General features: G+C 39.8%; 2 protein-coding genes across 2 annotated transcripts; one reads left to right on the plus strand and one right to left on the minus strand.

Annotated features, from left to right (window-relative positions):
• Positions 1-9815: 9815 nt before the first annotated feature.
• Positions 9816-11554, minus strand: LOC125006100 (vasopressin V2 receptor-like). Its single transcript, XM_047581837.1, has 3 exons — positions 11453-11554; positions 10397-11262; positions 9816-10182 (listed from the first exon to the last, which is right to left on the minus strand). Exons 2-3 carry the CDS (start codon positions 11229-11231, stop codon positions 9974-9976), a joined length of 1044 nt encoding a protein of 347 aa, XP_047437793.1. The 5' UTR covers positions 11232-11262; positions 11453-11554; the 3' UTR covers positions 9816-9973.
• A 1340-nt stretch (positions 11555-12894) lies between these two features.
• vhl (von Hippel-Lindau tumor suppressor) lies at positions 12895-15151 on the plus strand. The gene is made up of 3 exons (XM_047584299.1): positions 12895-13347; positions 13626-13748; positions 14231-15151. The coding sequence occupies exons 1-3, from the start codon at positions 13161-13163 to the stop codon at positions 14422-14424; spliced, it is 504 nt and encodes a 167-aa protein (XP_047440255.1). The 5' UTR covers positions 12895-13160; the 3' UTR covers positions 14425-15151.
• The last annotated feature ends 1031 nt before the right edge of the window (positions 15152-16182 follow it).

Below are 16182 nucleotides of genomic sequence, written 5' to 3' on the forward strand. Positions count from 1 at the left end.
CAGCAGCTGAAGAAGACTTTCTTTCCTCAAGCACAGACGGGAACATGGGACCTCACCTCTAACCTTTCACATATTTCATATTTCTCAGACACTTTTACATTCGATAACATCTGAAACCAGTGAGTTCCCCCAGTAACAGTTCATCCTTGATCTCTACATCTTCACTTGTTAGGGGGCATTTAACAGCATTGCATGGTCTTAATGAGCAGATAGTCTCCATCCTCCAGGTGCCATGCTCATGTGTGTATTATGTAAGATGTTTGTGTCCCTGTACGTGTACAGGTCCCCATGTATACATGGTGTATGTGTGTTTAAGTGATGCAAAAACATATTAAGCTTAATCATTTTGAATTGCCAAAGAATGCCCTGAACTAGGTTGATGGTTTCATTTAATGTTTTTCTGAGTTTAATATTAACTGAAGATGGCTACAAACAAGATGTTTAAAGATTCAGGTCCCGACTCTATTTAAAACACATTGTATATTGCCACACTTGCCACACACAAGAGTAGAAATAAATGAAGAATCCCCACATAAGAAAACATCCCATCTCCTCTCGTTTCCGTGTCTCCCAGTCACTGGGAGTTATCATAGATCTTTCTGACTGCACAGCATTACTGAGCGATGCATTTTTTATGAGAGTGGGGTTTCATGTAATTGAAGATGAACTAAAGTTCTTATTTAATTAAGAGCCTTAATTTGATTGAGCCTCACTATTTTAAGATCAAATTAAATATTACAGTTATCCATGGGGAAAGGGATCCACTGGCAAAGAAATGAATCATTAAAGCAGTTTGGTCTAGGACAGTGCTTGTACTGTCAGTTAAAAATATGATTGTCAGGTTAGACTGATGAATGAAACACAACCCGCATCTGTTAATCCGGAGTCAAAGTTTTGGAGTTTAATAGTTTTTGATCATGTTGAAATGTGATGAAGACACAGCATTAGAGAAAGAGAGGGGTGGCCATGCATTCTTTCAATACAAACATTTTAATAAGCAGGAAGTAAATCAACAATAAAAAAATATTGAACTTTCTATTTTTATATTATCCATGGGAGAAAATCATAACTTAAAAGTGCTCAGAGTTATTCATTGTGGTGCCCCAGAAAGGTCTTTCTCTTTGAAACTAATACAGAAAAGATTTTCCATCCACATTTGTATCCATCCACAAACAACCATCTTCAATTACATAATATTTATAGTCAAATACACAGCATACTGAGAGTGGCGCGTAAGCCACAAACAACTTTTATGTGTGTGCATATAGCTATGTGATTGTGATCATATGTCCAATTTTGAGGATTTACTTTGTATCTGCATCCTTTGTCTCTTCATGTAATCTTAGACTCCATGGTGTTGAAATCACCCCTTTTTCTTCTTTAGTTCTTTACAGTCTTTCCAGTATACTTGCATATTACACAGATGCAACCTGACATAGACACACACACAAATACACAGGAACAACTCGAAAAACATGAAAGACAGTACAAGGTGTGGACCTGACTTCCAAATTCACTGGATCCCAAACTTATCAAGTATCTGTGGCATGATCCGAGGCCCCTCCCCTCAAACCAAAGGCCCCCACTAACAACATTCTGTTGCAAGACACCACAGGACACCCTCAGTAGGCCCAGGTTCATTCTCTGATGAGACACAACTGTTTTGGAGGCACAAGGAGACCTACACAATATTAGGAAGGTGGTCATAATGTTATGCCTGATTGGAATATGTTTCAGCTTTGATCCCAGACTCTACTTGTCAAACCTAAAAACCACCTCCAACATGCTTCTCTGTTGCCTACAGACTTTCATCCTTGTGACTCTCTCCAGCCTCTAAATTAGATTCAAGTAATTCAAATTGTGAATTATCAGTCCAGAGCTGTTGCTCCCACTTGTCATCTGTACTGTTCAGTGTTTCGTCTTCGCTTTTTTCACGCTGGGTGACTTGGTTTATGTCTGCCCGTCTCCCACTTAAACCACTCCTGGCCAGACTTCTCCGGACCGTGGACGGGTGAACCAGAGTCCCACTGGTCACCGCCAGCTCGGAGGTGATGACATTGCTGGACATCTTCCGGTTACGCAGGGATGTCGTCTTAATGTGTCGTTCGTCGGCTTCACTCAGTTTCCTCGGCCGACCACTGCGTTTCTGGTCCTCAACCTTGCCCGTTTCTTTGTGCTTCTGCAGCAGAGCCTGAACGGCACATCTGGACACACCTGTCTGCCGCGAGATTTCCACCTGTGAGAGACCTCGCTGGCGCAAGCTCACCACCCTGTGCCTCGTTTCTATGCTCACTTTTCCCATGGAGCGTGATGTGAGGTGAAACTGGGAGGTATGTCTGCCGCTGCCTCACTTTATCCAGATGAGATGGCGGTGCGTCTTCCTCGCGGTGTTAGTCAGGCAGTGTATCAGCGCCATTGACTGTCAGCACCAGTGTATATCATAGGGTGTAGATGCCAGATCTGCTCAGACCGCCAGATCGGCTTGAGGAGTATCTGGCGCTTCTAGATGACGTCAACTATAGACCCCTCACAGCCATTGACTGTATAGCTCACAGCTCGTAAACCATAGATCTATGCTCGTAAACAATGTGACGAATTTTGAGGGGCGGGGCAAACTGGAGGCAAACCATCTCAAACGCTGTGAACGCGTGTTAGCATGTTTCAACTGACTGTTTTGGCAATGAGAATATACTACACCCTTATTTTTAAAAGTTGACACAGAGGGGGCGATGTCTTGGCTGTCTTTATCAAGTGAAGCCTCTCCAGAAAAGATATTACAAGTAAGCGGAACCAATGTGGAGGGTAATGTAGCAAATGCAACTTGGACACCCCTAAAACTACTGGTTAGCATTAGCATTAACCCCCCTCCCCCCATAATGATCCATTTAAGATTACTTCAGTCACAATTATGTCTAACTCATAAGGTTATCCAGGTCGAAACTGATGGTAGCAAACATGAGCGTTGTTGATGAATTGCATACGTCTACGACTGTCAGTGGCTGGTATGTGACAAAACTTCAGTAAGTGTTGACAGTAAAAAAATTCAGAGATTAAAATGAAAAAAAAAAAAGACAAAACATAACCGCTAAGCTGCTCTGCTTTGACAACAACCGCTAACCACTAAAACTGCTAACCTGGACTCCTTTTGGTATTGCCTAATTACCGATTTAACAAATTTGGAGGACTGCAAAACAGTATTGATAAGCTGGATATGAGCATATATTGTACTGGAAGTTGTTATATGTATACAATTTCTCTCCCCACATGAAACAATTGGATAAAACATAAAACATCATTCCCAAATTCTGTCTCAACAAATGATGTAACATTTGGTATGATCCTCCACAACAAATACAGTCTGCTGTAGTGTTATTTTGTGTCTTGCTAAACTTGTTTTTCACAATAATAGAATTATGATTTCCTAATTTTGTGTTTTAATTTAATATCAGTTGTTAGTGTTATTCCGTTCCCTGAAATACATGCCGTTAACACACTGAATGTGAAATTGCCATACTAGCTAGTACCAAGGTTAATAAATAATAAAATAAAAAATAATAATAAAAAAGTTAACTTCTCTGCCACTTCAGCTTCATCCTGTTGTCCAACCAAGTATAAAACCGATGTCATCATCCATAACTACCACTACCATAGTTACCACTATGTATCACTACCATAGCTATATATACACAATGTACCACTATGATGTCATCTTGAAGCGCCTGATACTAGGTATGTGCGATACCACTATTTTTCCTTTCAATCCAGTAATGCCAAGGCTAATATCCCGATACCGATATCAATACTTTTAGAAGTCTGCTTGTGTGTATGACAATGATGACTTTGCAATGCACATTTGTAAATGTAATTGTGAAAAATGTATTTTATACCTCTGTGTAAGAATTAAACAAGCTGCCAAACATCAGACTCCTCTTTAATCAGAGCAGTTAAAGACAATCAGTGCAAATCAACAAATCAACTGAAAATCTGAGCAAATCACATTTTAGTAAAGAAATCTCTCTCAAACGAAAATCAGAATAAGAACAGTCGCTCAGACTTAAATATAATTCTTTTTGGACCAGACAGAGTGGTCTTCAGGTTAGAACTTGACAGAACTTGAACTTTGACAACAAAGGTCACATTGTACCTCCTCTATCATTTCCCATTTATATGATTTTGTTAAGAAACAACAGCACGTTGTATACTTGTATATGCCTGTGATGGGAACTGTGATGTATATTCACTATATACCTGGATATTGCCTGTCTCTCTGAATTCAAGGGCTTCCATCATATAGGTCAGTCTGAGGTGTGGGGACATTTCCCTGCATTCCCTCTCTTTTACACTTTCAATTTTTTAGAATTGATCACAGATTCAGTGTCATAAAAGTATTACAGTTTCTTGTGAAGGCGGATTTGGTATCAATATTTTGATCTGAAGATCGGTCCTAGACACTGTCTAGATCGGATGTATCGTCATTTCTGGATCAATACGCACATCCCTGCTGGATACTCCCCGAGCTGATCTTGCAGCCTGACTAAACCCACGGAAGAAGCACTGCCATCTCATCTAGTCCATGGGGATAAAGCGAGGCAGTGGCAGACATACCTCTCTGTTTCACCTTACATCTCGCTCCATGGGAAAAGTCAGCATAGAAACGAGGCACAGGGTGGTGAGCCTACGTTAGCGAGGTCTCTCACAGCAATAGAGAAAATTGAATGACTGACAGGATCATGTCCTCCTCCTCCACACTAGGTGGCGATATGTTTCTTTTCAGTGGGTTAACATGGACCTCTTTCCTGTTGACCTATTATATCATATAATAAACAGCTGGAGTTGTTCTTGTCACGCACCGGCATTGCAAGCAACAAAATGGATAATAGAGGGCATGCATGTGATGTCACAGTGACAACAAGTGTCAGTTGCGCATGGAGATTAGCCACATTATTTTGAATCATAGGCTGTAATAGCGTGTCAACTGTTCAACTCAATAAAAATGGGGAAAAGCTGTTGTACGATTGACTGTACCAACAGATTTGAAAAGCAGTCAGAGATATATTTTCACAGGCTCCTGAAAGACAAAGAAAAGAGAAGTAAATGGATCACTGCATTAGAAGAAACAACTGGTATCCAGGCACTGAAACCTGATGTTGTGATTCACATTTTGTGTCAGGTAATATTAATTTATGCTGTATTTTTTTTTTTTTTATGAAGTCATACCTTAAGTTACTTCTTAAGTTACGTTCTGGAGGGCTGTCAGATAAGTTTGTTGATGTTGTTGTTTTGGCATAGTTACGGCCGACAGTAACTACTTCAGTTCCAACAATAAATGTAATATTTGCAATCACTCCTCGTCATCCTATTTATGTCCGATCGGATGCTGCTGTATTGTATGGCTAATGTTACTTCTCAGTAAAGCTCTTACCATTAGCATCTTTTATTTAACTACATTTATCATTACTGAAATGAACTTAAACTAACTGAAATGGAGGTTAATCCCCCTTTTACTGACCCATCCTGAGCTGGCAGGTGACACCGCACATGCATGTGGGCATTCCCTAAATATGAGACCATCACCAGGGCCCAGAGTCGGGTCAGCTGACCCAGCCCCTAAAAACTGCCACCCCAGTGCGAGACCATATCGTAACCAAACCCAGAGAACCACCACAGCCATAGCCACATGGCAGGCGATGGCGAACACTCCCAGACCACCTAAGATAGTGCAAACCGGAGCAGGTCAGGAAGGCAACCAGTGTACAGTTTTTATATACAACTGCAGCCAGAGGGGTCTGGTTGGGAGACCCCGCTGGCTTCCCAATCACATTCTCTGGGTGTGTTAGTCTGATAAGGGGAACTCAGATATTAATCAGAGTAACACATTTACATGTGCTTAAGTTGTCCAGTTCGAATTAAGGCAATAATTTTTTTTTTTCTTTTTTCTTTTTTTACATGCATATAAACATACTGATTGATTCGTCTCAGTTTATTAAAAGCCCTATTGTGAAAAATGTGGATCCTGTGAGGAAATTAACTGTTGTGTGAGCTGCATCAGGGGGAGTCAATGCATGGCCGTAATAACATTTCCAGTAGCCACGGGCCCTAAAATGGTTAATGGACACCAGTTGGCTCTCTCAATCTCATGACAGCATCATTAACCCTCCAGATGGATTGCCTAGATCTAAAATGATTAGTTGATTATTCCATCCATCCTTATTGAGTCTTAATTAGAGCAGCAGGTGCATATATCTATATACAGTATATATATGGTTTTAAATAAATCATTGCAACTCATCAATATCACTGTTTCCCCATTGTTTCCCTGAAATAAAATGGTTTGATTATTGAGTGAAAGGAGAGACCAAGGCTTATTTTTACATTTTAGCAAACATATACTTGCACACCACTGAATGAATGGAATAAATGTTGTCAAATTGCCAATGTCAAAGTCAGATTCATGTACAGAGCAACTGCTTATAACTTCATCATTTATACATGAGTACCCTAATGAACCTCAGTCTGGGAAACGTTATCATTAGTGTAATCATTTAACAGTAAAACTGAGTAATTATAAGAAGCAGAATCAAATGTATTGACACGCTTGACATTTGTGTTGTTTATTGTCACACCCACAATATGTTAACACAATAACTACTACTGCCACTACAACATATGACACAGAATATTAAAAGATTACCTGAACATAAGACATACAGTGAATATACCCTGCTATTGATATATATTACTGTACATTGCATATATAAACTGTATACTGCTTTTGATATCTACTATGCAGAATATCTAAGTACAAGAACTACATACTGCATACAATGAGTACTACAATACTGGTATTGATAGGTACAGGGTGACTGTAGGTACAATAGCGTGAACAACAATAGGAACACAGACAGAGTGAGCAATATTGTTGCTTAAATAGGAAAGGAACTGTAGAGTATGTCCTTCAATTGTGCATTAATAAGGAAAATACATACTTGTAATGTGGAGACACAAGACATGTGCTGGCCCACCTTTATTCAATATATAATGACTTAATAAAGATCACAATGAATCAGAGATGACGGACCTTGGTTATGGTAAATTATTTAAATCAACTTTGCACTGATGTCACTGGACTTCCTATGGATTTTCTTCATCAGCTGTTTATGATGAAGTCAAATCTTTGTACTATCTGAAAACTTTTTGACCAACACTGCACTTAAGTCTCGCCTTTTCTGAAATGCGTTGACCCTGCCAAAGGTTTTGCCCTTCCCACTTCTCCCACATCTAATGCACTCAGATCAGTCTGCAGGCTTGAGCTAATCATATAATCATATTGCAAATTACCACAAATTCAAGATCCAAGGTTCAAGAATCAGTTATTGTCAATATATATAATATATATGTAATAGAGAGAGAGAAAGAGAGGGCGTTCAGACCTTACTCAAATCAGTCTGTCAAATCTGTCTTTGGCTGAGTGGATCATTGAAATGGTTGGTTTAATTTGATTAGCAAGAAGACAGCAGTTCCATACAGCTTGAACGCAACAGAGGACAGATTTAGGAAGGCAGAATCAGAATCAGAAAAGACTTTGTTGCATATGTGTGTACATACAAGGAATTTGCCTTGGTGTTTGTTGCATAAAAAATACAAATAAAATAAAATCCTAAACATATACACACTCAAATATACAAATAATATATACACTACAACAATAAGAACATTTACAGTGGGATTTGGTGGGTTTAATGTGTTCATGTGGGGGTTGCCTGGCATTGTTCAACAGATGCACCGCAGATGTATAAAAAGTGTTGACCATGCAAGCAGTCCTGCTCTTGATGGATTGCAGCCAGATGGGAGTCTGTTAAACAGTCTGTGTCCAGGGTGAGAGGGATCAGCCAGCCAGGCACCTTCTCTGTAGAGCGAATGACACTTACAGCAAGTCACCAGACGGCCAATCTCTGTCCTGTAGGCAAGAGAAACAAAATGAAGGTTAATGCCAGCACCGTCTGGAATGTACCAGTTTTACCTCTACAGTTCTAAAACCAACCAAAATATATCTAATTAATGGCACCTGATAAATGTATAAAGAAGACTGCCTGTCTGCCCAATCAGGCATAACATCACAACCACCTGTCTAATATTGTGTAGGTCTCCCTTGTGCTAGTTGTGACCCATCAGAGAATGGACATGGGTCTTCTGAGGGTGTCCTGTGGTTGCTGATAACAGAATATTGTTAGTGGGGGTCTTTGGGTCCTATGGGTTGAGTGGAGGGGCCTCTGTGGATCATCCCACAGATACTTGATCAGTTTGGGATCTGGTGAATTTGTTCTTCATGTTTTTTGAGTTGTTCTTAAAGTGTTTTTGTGTGTGTGCCTGTCTCAGACTGCATCCTGCTGGGGATGATTGCTGCCATCAAGAAGTGTCATTGCTATGGGGTGGGGGTGTCTGGTCTGGTCTAGGTGGGTGGTACAACATCCACATGAATACCAGGTCCAAAAGTTTCCTAGCAGAGCTGCACAAACCACTTGTTTGTGCTTTTCATGAATTACAATCATAAAGATTATGCTTTTGGATGTCATCCATTTAGGAAACCAACCAAATCCTACAGCACACACATCACAAACACATATTAGAAAACAATAACCCAATAAGAAGATTACATTATTGCTGGTCTTCATGGAGCCAGTGGTATTGAGTGAGTGAAGGCTGTGGTATTGAGTCATTTTAACATCATGTTATGATAACAAGAGCACTACAGCTGTCACAGTGACACTAATAGCTAACAGAACCTTTCCACAAGCTCTCTGTTAGCTACAACTGTAGCTGATATTTGTATACTGTCACGCAGGCAACAGACACTAATGGTCTGCCTCATCTAATGACAGCATTAGCTTCCTCACTGCAAAATGACAACCGAGAGAAAAAGATGGCAGATGAATTACTAGGGTGGATTAACGTTCTAACCCAATTTCTTTTGCCTTGACGAAAGCAATTGTCTTGACTTATACTCACCTGTTGTGGAAAATAAATGAGACACATTTCCTGCATGTGTAATATTTTTCGGGTCATGTCAGCATTTGGTATGCTGTTGCTTCAGTGTAAAAAGTTCTTCACCACTCTGTTCACCTGCAGATATTTCACATGTTTGTAACATAGAGAAGATTCAAATCTAGCTAATGTCTTTCAGAACATGCCATTGACTGAATATGAATTATATGTTCACAATGTAGATAATGTGATCCTTGTTTAAGCACCAGGCGGCCTACCATAGCATTCGTGTCTCATTGATACATGTACAAATATGCAGAATATCATGTATAATATGTGTATGAAGTAAAAAGACAAACCGTTGTGATCATATGTCTTTATTCCACACTGGTTCTATACAGCTGGTTAGGATATTGATAATATTTTACAAATACTCAGCATGTGATTCACATACATTGATTCACCACAGGGAACACTTACATAACTAACGAACATATTTCACAATCTTTAAATAGGGTGCAGCAGTGTAACAGCAACTGTATACGTATTAAACAGTGTGTCAGCACAGTATCCTTTCACACTTTGTAATGGCTTTTGCTTTGAAAAATAAAGCTGTGCATTCAGTATTCCTTATACCATATTGTCTGTGAGCTCAACTCCAATGACTATGGTATTACTGAAAATCATAATGATCAGATGATCCACATGATGTGTTTAACGATTCTTCCTCAACACATGTTGGTCTTATAGCCCACTTTTTCCTTTGACACCCTACAACATGTGGAGCCCCGGTCACACGCATGGTAACCTACTTCTTAATAGTTTTTGGTGACCACTTCTAAAGCACCTCGATAGATACAGAGTGTATTATCTTCATCAGTCGAGACAAACAGTAGTTCAAACGCAGCGCGAGCTCGGGAAATGGGTTTACGTGAGCACAGGATTTCACGTTTCCCTGCAGGCTTTTATCATTTCCAGTACTATGCCCCCCTTACTTGGACTCAGAGACATTTTTGAATCCCATATACAAAGTGCTGACTAGCGTCGCCTCCTCATGCATTGAGTCCTTGCCGTCGGAATGCCGCCGGCACAATAGTGTCACCAGCCTGTGGGGAAAGTGACCGCTGAACAGAAGGTAAATGCAGGGATTCGCGCAGCTGTTCAGGCTGGCGAGCAGCATCAAGATGGTGAAAGTAGCAGCTGGAATGACAGGAGAAGTGCAAGTTGTCATGGATGCGCAGAGAAATATTATTTTCCACTTACAGATATTAATATTGTTCGTGCGTAAATGCGCAGTTTTTGCAAATGGATAGATTCTGTTTAGGAAAAAAAACGCAAAAAACAAAACAAACCACAGACAAACAGATTTATGTAAATTATACTAAGCACACCCCAGAAATACCAAATAACTTACTTTCTTTTGGAGCATGCATGTCCCATGCGGACCACAGCTGGACAGTAAAGAAGGGAGCCCAACAGACAATATAAGCCAGCACTATGACCACTGTCATCTTCAGCGTCTTCACCCTGGCTTTAGACATGCCCGCCACGCCGCTGGCTCTGGAGGGCAGCTGGAACCCGCGTCCCTGGGTCTTCTGGTAGAGGTTGATCTGAATTGCTCGGCAAATGCGCACTTGGCAAACGACAACAGTGATAACAGGTAAAACGAAAATGACCAGCGTGGTCCAAGTGACGTAAGTTTGCAACCCCCACGGCTGGACGAATTTAGCCCAGCAGTCAAACACACCGGGTGCAACCTCAACCTGTGAGAAAATGAAAATCTGTGGCAAGCTGCCCATCAGAGAAATCCCCCACGCCACGCACACGTGCATGTTCATTCTCGTGCGCGTCCGCTGAAACTTCACCATCGGGTTACAGACAGCTTGGTATCTGTCGACTGTCATCGCCACGATCATGTAAGTCGATGAAAACATGCCAAGAACTTGCAAGTACTTCACAAGACGGCACACCAAGTCTGGTCCGACGAACCTGTCTGTAATGTCCCACATGAGTTGCGGGCACACCTGGAAGAAAGCGACGACCAAGTCTGCTAGACACAGGTGGAACACGAAGACCCGCATTCTGGACATCTGTTTGCGCTGTCTCCAAAGAATAAGCAACAGAGAAGTGTTGAGGATGGCGGCGCTCACGAAGATTACACTGAGGAGCGCGATCTCCACCTTGGCCAGACCCTCATCTCTCTCCACATCCTCCGAATTTTCAAAGGCGCTGTCATTTAGTGGACGCATTGTGTTTGGGCTGTGACAGACTTTAGAGAATCTATGAAAAAATTATAATGAGAAAAACACGAAATATGATTTTTGCCTATTGAAACTTTTCATTTTATATTAAAGAAACTAAAGGTTCTTATCTGTATCTGATATAAGATAAACACTTATTAACCACAAATGTTTAAAAAGAATATATCAGAATACAAATGTATATTTTTACAGCCAGCAGTTCTACCTACCTTGACGAATACTTGTAGTTAGAGTAGCATATATATATTTTTTAACATTGAACTGAAGATCTTCTGCAGTATCCGAGTTCAGGTTAAATAGTCTGGTCTTGCTCTGCCAGGTCTCTACAGCTGCGTCCCACAGTTTTATGTGACAATGGAACTGGGTGGAGCTCATATTCAGTGAGTCTTCCAGACTGATATGTAACTATTATTCTTTACAGATGAAAAAATACATTTGTTTTATTTTATGTGAAACTAGTAGTCTAAGACTCAATAGCCTATCCTAACAATAATGATTTGACATTATTTATTAAATCTTTATAATATGATAATATGATACATAAAACAGCTTGTGCTTACTTTATTATTTTTATGTTGGTAACTGGAGATGGAAGAAGTACCCATATCCTTTATTTGATCAAGTTTTCTTTATTAATGTTGTAGCATATTTTATGGTCCGTTAACCACTACATGAATCATTTGTATTATAACTAAATTGGTGCAGAAAACTTGCTGGACCAACACTTGGTCAAAAAGTGCTGGATATGCCAGTCTGGAGTTGGAGGTGGGTGGTGGAGCGGAGAAGGAGGTTCGGGTCGGCTGTGCCGAGTGTGTCATGAGAAGTGATTTGGAGACCTGGTTCATACCGACCACAGTACGTCCGTGCCCGGCTTCGGGGCTCAGTGAGCTGAAACACTACTATGGCGTTTACATGCCTCCCTCAGCTGACAAGGAAACACCACGCGATGACACATCCATGACGCTGTTGCTATGTAACTGGCCAAACGACCACATCACCTTGGACACTACTTTTGTATATTTGTTCATAATGCTAATTCTATAAAATTTCTTGATTACTCTGTTTATTTTACTAGATAATAATTATTTTTATTTTATTTTAATATAATCTTATTTTATCTGTCTTGTGTTTTTTAAGAGTGTTTACTTAAGTAAAGCGAAGCTACGGTGGCAAAGTAATTTCCCCCGTGGATCATTTAAGTCTGTCAAAGTCGTCTATATCTCACTATTTGACAGATAGTCTTAGATGAGATTCGTTTATATAGATACTTTAACCTGTGGGATGAACAATCTGCGTTTTGCATGTCTGGCTGCAGTTTGCAAGGTAACGCAGAATATAAGTGTAGAGTATAATATTAATAATGAAGCTTAGTGCAGTAAAAAATAAAATACCAGAAAACTGAATCACTTATAAATGCAGCACCCTAACTGCAGTATTCTCATCGTGAAATTGAATTGCTTATTGCAGAGTGACCTGCTCTGTATTTTAAATAAGCATTAGGTATTCTAACATTTAACACTGTAACGAGTTCTCCGGCGTTTATTTATATGAAACTGTCTCACCGTCGACACCACGTAGATCACGTATCAAGCTCCTCGTTGAGGCCGCAATGTCGTCATGTTCCTCTCCACCAATCACAGTGCGAGATAAAGGTCGGATGACTTTCAACCGGAAGAAGAAACGTAAACAAAAATAGTTGAAAAGTCGCAAGAGATAGTTGCGTCGCTGCGTTTTTAAAGTGGCATTGAAGTAGTTGCGTATTGTTTTAACTATAGAAATTATTGAGGTGGTCAGTGATACATATATATTCTGTGATATTCTTGCGGCAACGACGGCGAAGATTTTGCTAGCTGCTAGTTGGCGTTAGCTGCACGGGTAGTCTTTCTGCACTCAAAGATTTAGCGTCAGCGAGCACCGATGCCTCAAGAGGAAGAAGCGTCTCTTCCACTGGTTCGCTCCCTGAACAGTCGGATACCCCTTAATGTTGTGTTTTGTAACCTCAGCCCCCGTGTCGTTCGGCCAATGTGGATAGACTACCAGGGGGAGCCTCAGGCATACAATGATGTACAACCAGGAGCAGGACGAAAAATGAACACCTTCGTCGGTAAGGCAGTTTTTTTCCATAACACGGAAGGCTATTGTGCACGATGTTACTAAAGGTGATCTATCTGTCACGTATTCCGTTTCATTAAGAACAGTATTAGAGTAAAGGTCACTTTTGATCCTTAGTACCATCTTCCCCTTTCACCTTGTAGCTATGTTTTGTAAAAAAAAATCAGGAATCAGGATGTCGGTTGTCAGTAACACTTTACCACCAGTGTGCCTTGTCATACTCCTTCTTTTCTTTATTTTGTAATGTGTTTCCGTGTGGGGTCTTCTCAGGTCACCCATGGATGTTCAGAGATGCAGCGACAGATGAGCCCCTGAAGGTGAACTCCAAGGACCTATTTCTTCCTAAACCAACAGAGAGTGGGGATGCTATTATTGCTAATATCACTTTACCGGGTAAGATAAGTAAAGTAAAGTATTAATACATTAATGATGTAGTCTGACCACACATCTTTCTATTTAGAGATGCTGTAAAAGTGCTGTTGATCATGATGTTGTGAACAATTTCCTGTCTTATGCTTAATACGTTTTAGTTCTATGTTTATCTTTTTGTCCACCTAAACTTCATACAATGTGTAAAGTGGCATCAATATGTTGAGTAAATGCATCACAATTATAGTTTTTGCCCCAACTCTCTTGCTTCACAGTATAATTTACAGATGTGAACATATTTTTCATCCATTTAGCATGTTTTCAAAAAATGTAAAGCAGGCCATAAACAGTCTGAAATACTGTGAATAGTTTGACAGGTGCCTTAGTTCAGGAAACTTTTGTGATGTGGCTAAACATTGTTAAGTTTTGGGATGGAGGATGTGTTTTAAATTGCAAGCTGACAAATCTTACTTAACCTTTGCCAACTGTTTGCTCTGTTTTTGCAGTTTACAGTCTCAAGGATCGTGCTCTTCAGGTCATTCGGTGTCTTGTACGACCAGAAAACTACAGGAGGTTGGAAATAGCTCGGTGTCTCCATGAGGAGCTTGAAGATCCACCTAGTGTGTTAAAAGATCTCCACCGCATGAACCAGCGAGTAGAGCAGCATCTGCTGGAAAGGATCCAAGGGCAGGAGGAATGAAATTTCAAATTGATGAATATTTATCACATACGGACTGAAGTGCTGCACTGCCTTATGAAATATGATCGAACATGTTCCTGTACCAATGTTATGAAATAAGATCAGAGTTATTTGGGATGAATCACAGCTGTCGTATATTGACATATATTGACAGGAAGACTCTGTTTGATCTGCTTCCTGTTCGTCATTCAGTGAGCAAGTTTAGTATTTAGTGAATATTCTTCACCAGAAAAATAAACAACATTTTATAATATAATATGGCAACAGTATCCTATGTATATACCCACAGACTGGCGTTTCAGAGAGATACCTACTCTGTTGATATCCTTATTGGGAATGCCAGAGATTCTTAACCATTCAGGTAACTGCACACATTCCCTCAAAAAGCTCTTTACTCTATTATCCCAGCTAAATTCAGCAGTAAAGAGTTCAGCAGTTATCAGTACACTTTAGTTTTGGCACTTTAAATGTAGGAGCATAATGTTATTAAGAAACTGTAATAAAAGGTCTAAATTTGCCTTGTCTATTCTGAGGAAAATAATTTAAAAGATTTTAAGATCAGGCTGTGCAACACTGTGACTGATGAGCTTCTTATGTTTTGGCCTTCTAAGTACTTCTTTTCATGTTTTATTCTTCTGCCACCCTGTTTTTCATTTGTACAGCACTACTGTATCAAAGACTTTCTATGTTTATTTGTATAATACATAATTAAAAGATATATTTCTTACTGGTTGAAAGGGTCTTTGAAATGTCTTGCAGTTGTATTTATTTGCTAAGGCTCAAAGTACATTAACTACTATAAAACAGTCTTGTCACAAAACAAGAAGAATAAAATTGTTTAGTATATTCTCGTATAGGGCTAATTGTTGTATTTTTATTCCCTAATAAACAGATAGACATCGAAAAGGCAATAATCAAATCAGAGGCCAACTGAGAATAAAGAGTATACGTTGAAGAATATTTCTGCTGATAATGCACAAGTTCCTATTAAATATAAGATCATTTGGAATAATGGCCATAATATTTAATTGTATAAAGGACCAACCTTTGCACAAGCCGAATAACTTCATATATGATTATTATTTGTATAAATTTGGTGTACAAGTGCGTAGACAGTCTACACAACCATGTCCGTTCTGAGCGAAATGTCAACACCTGAAATTATAACCAGCCCCAGTTTACGCAGCAGGGGAACTGTGGCCAAATGTGTTGCTAAGCGACAAAGTAACACAACACATCTTTGTGTGTGAGAGACTGAGTTGAGTCGGGTGCAGTAATATCAGGAACATGCAGGAAGGGGAAAAGAAAAAAAGATCGGACTCAAGTTATTACAGGTGAGAGCTGTAAATGCTCACTCACTGTCTCGCAAACATCTACAGTATTTGTACTGCAGGTTGGATCCAGTGTTGATATTCCTACTGTTAATTTTAGTTTTGTTTTCTTTGGCAGTAAGACATTTTGGCCAAGGAATCACCCAGTCATGTTTCCACACCTCCACACAGATCACTGGAGCAAAATGAAGACAAAGGTAAAAGTGAAAGAAGAAAAGAAGGTAACATGAAGTACCCAATATTCTTGTTCTACAATTCATTTTGTATGATTATTCCCATCTAGGTACCTGTTTATCTTTCATCCCTTCCAATTGCTTTGCTGAAGGAAGCAGGTTTGTGGAAATCACTCATTTAAAAAAAAAGAATACAGTAGAAAATCAGAAAGCTCTTTGTGAACAGAGTGGCAAGAGCTCAGCACACTCACTAT

Source organism: Mugil cephalus, chromosome 4 (assembly GCF_022458985.1).
Source record: "Mugil cephalus isolate CIBA_MC_2020 chromosome 4, CIBA_Mcephalus_1.1, whole genome shotgun sequence".
NCBI classification, from domain to species: domain Eukaryota; kingdom Metazoa; phylum Chordata; class Actinopteri; order Mugiliformes; family Mugilidae; genus Mugil; species Mugil cephalus.

Excerpts from the sequence above, each read along its gene's own strand:
- LOC125006100 (XM_047581837.1), bottom strand. The coding sequence starts at position 11,231 with ATGCGTCCACTAAATGACAGCGCCTTTGAAAATTCGGAGGATGTGGAG. Across the intron at positions 10,183-10,396 it reads CATGCATGCTCCAAAAGAAA|CTGCTACTTTCACCATCTTG; the intron begins GTAAGTTATTTG and ends CTGTCATTCCAG.
- vhl (XM_047584299.1), top strand. The coding sequence starts at position 13,161 with ATGCCTCAAGAGGAAGAAGCGTCTCTTCCACTGGTTCGCTCCCTGAAC. Across the intron at positions 13,348-13,625 it reads AAAAATGAACACCTTCGTCG|GTCACCCATGGATGTTCAGA; the intron begins GTAAGGCAGTTT and ends GGGTCTTCTCAG. Across the intron at positions 13,749-14,230 it reads TGCTAATATCACTTTACCGG|TTTACAGTCTCAAGGATCGT; the intron begins GTAAGATAAGTA and ends CTGTTTTTGCAG.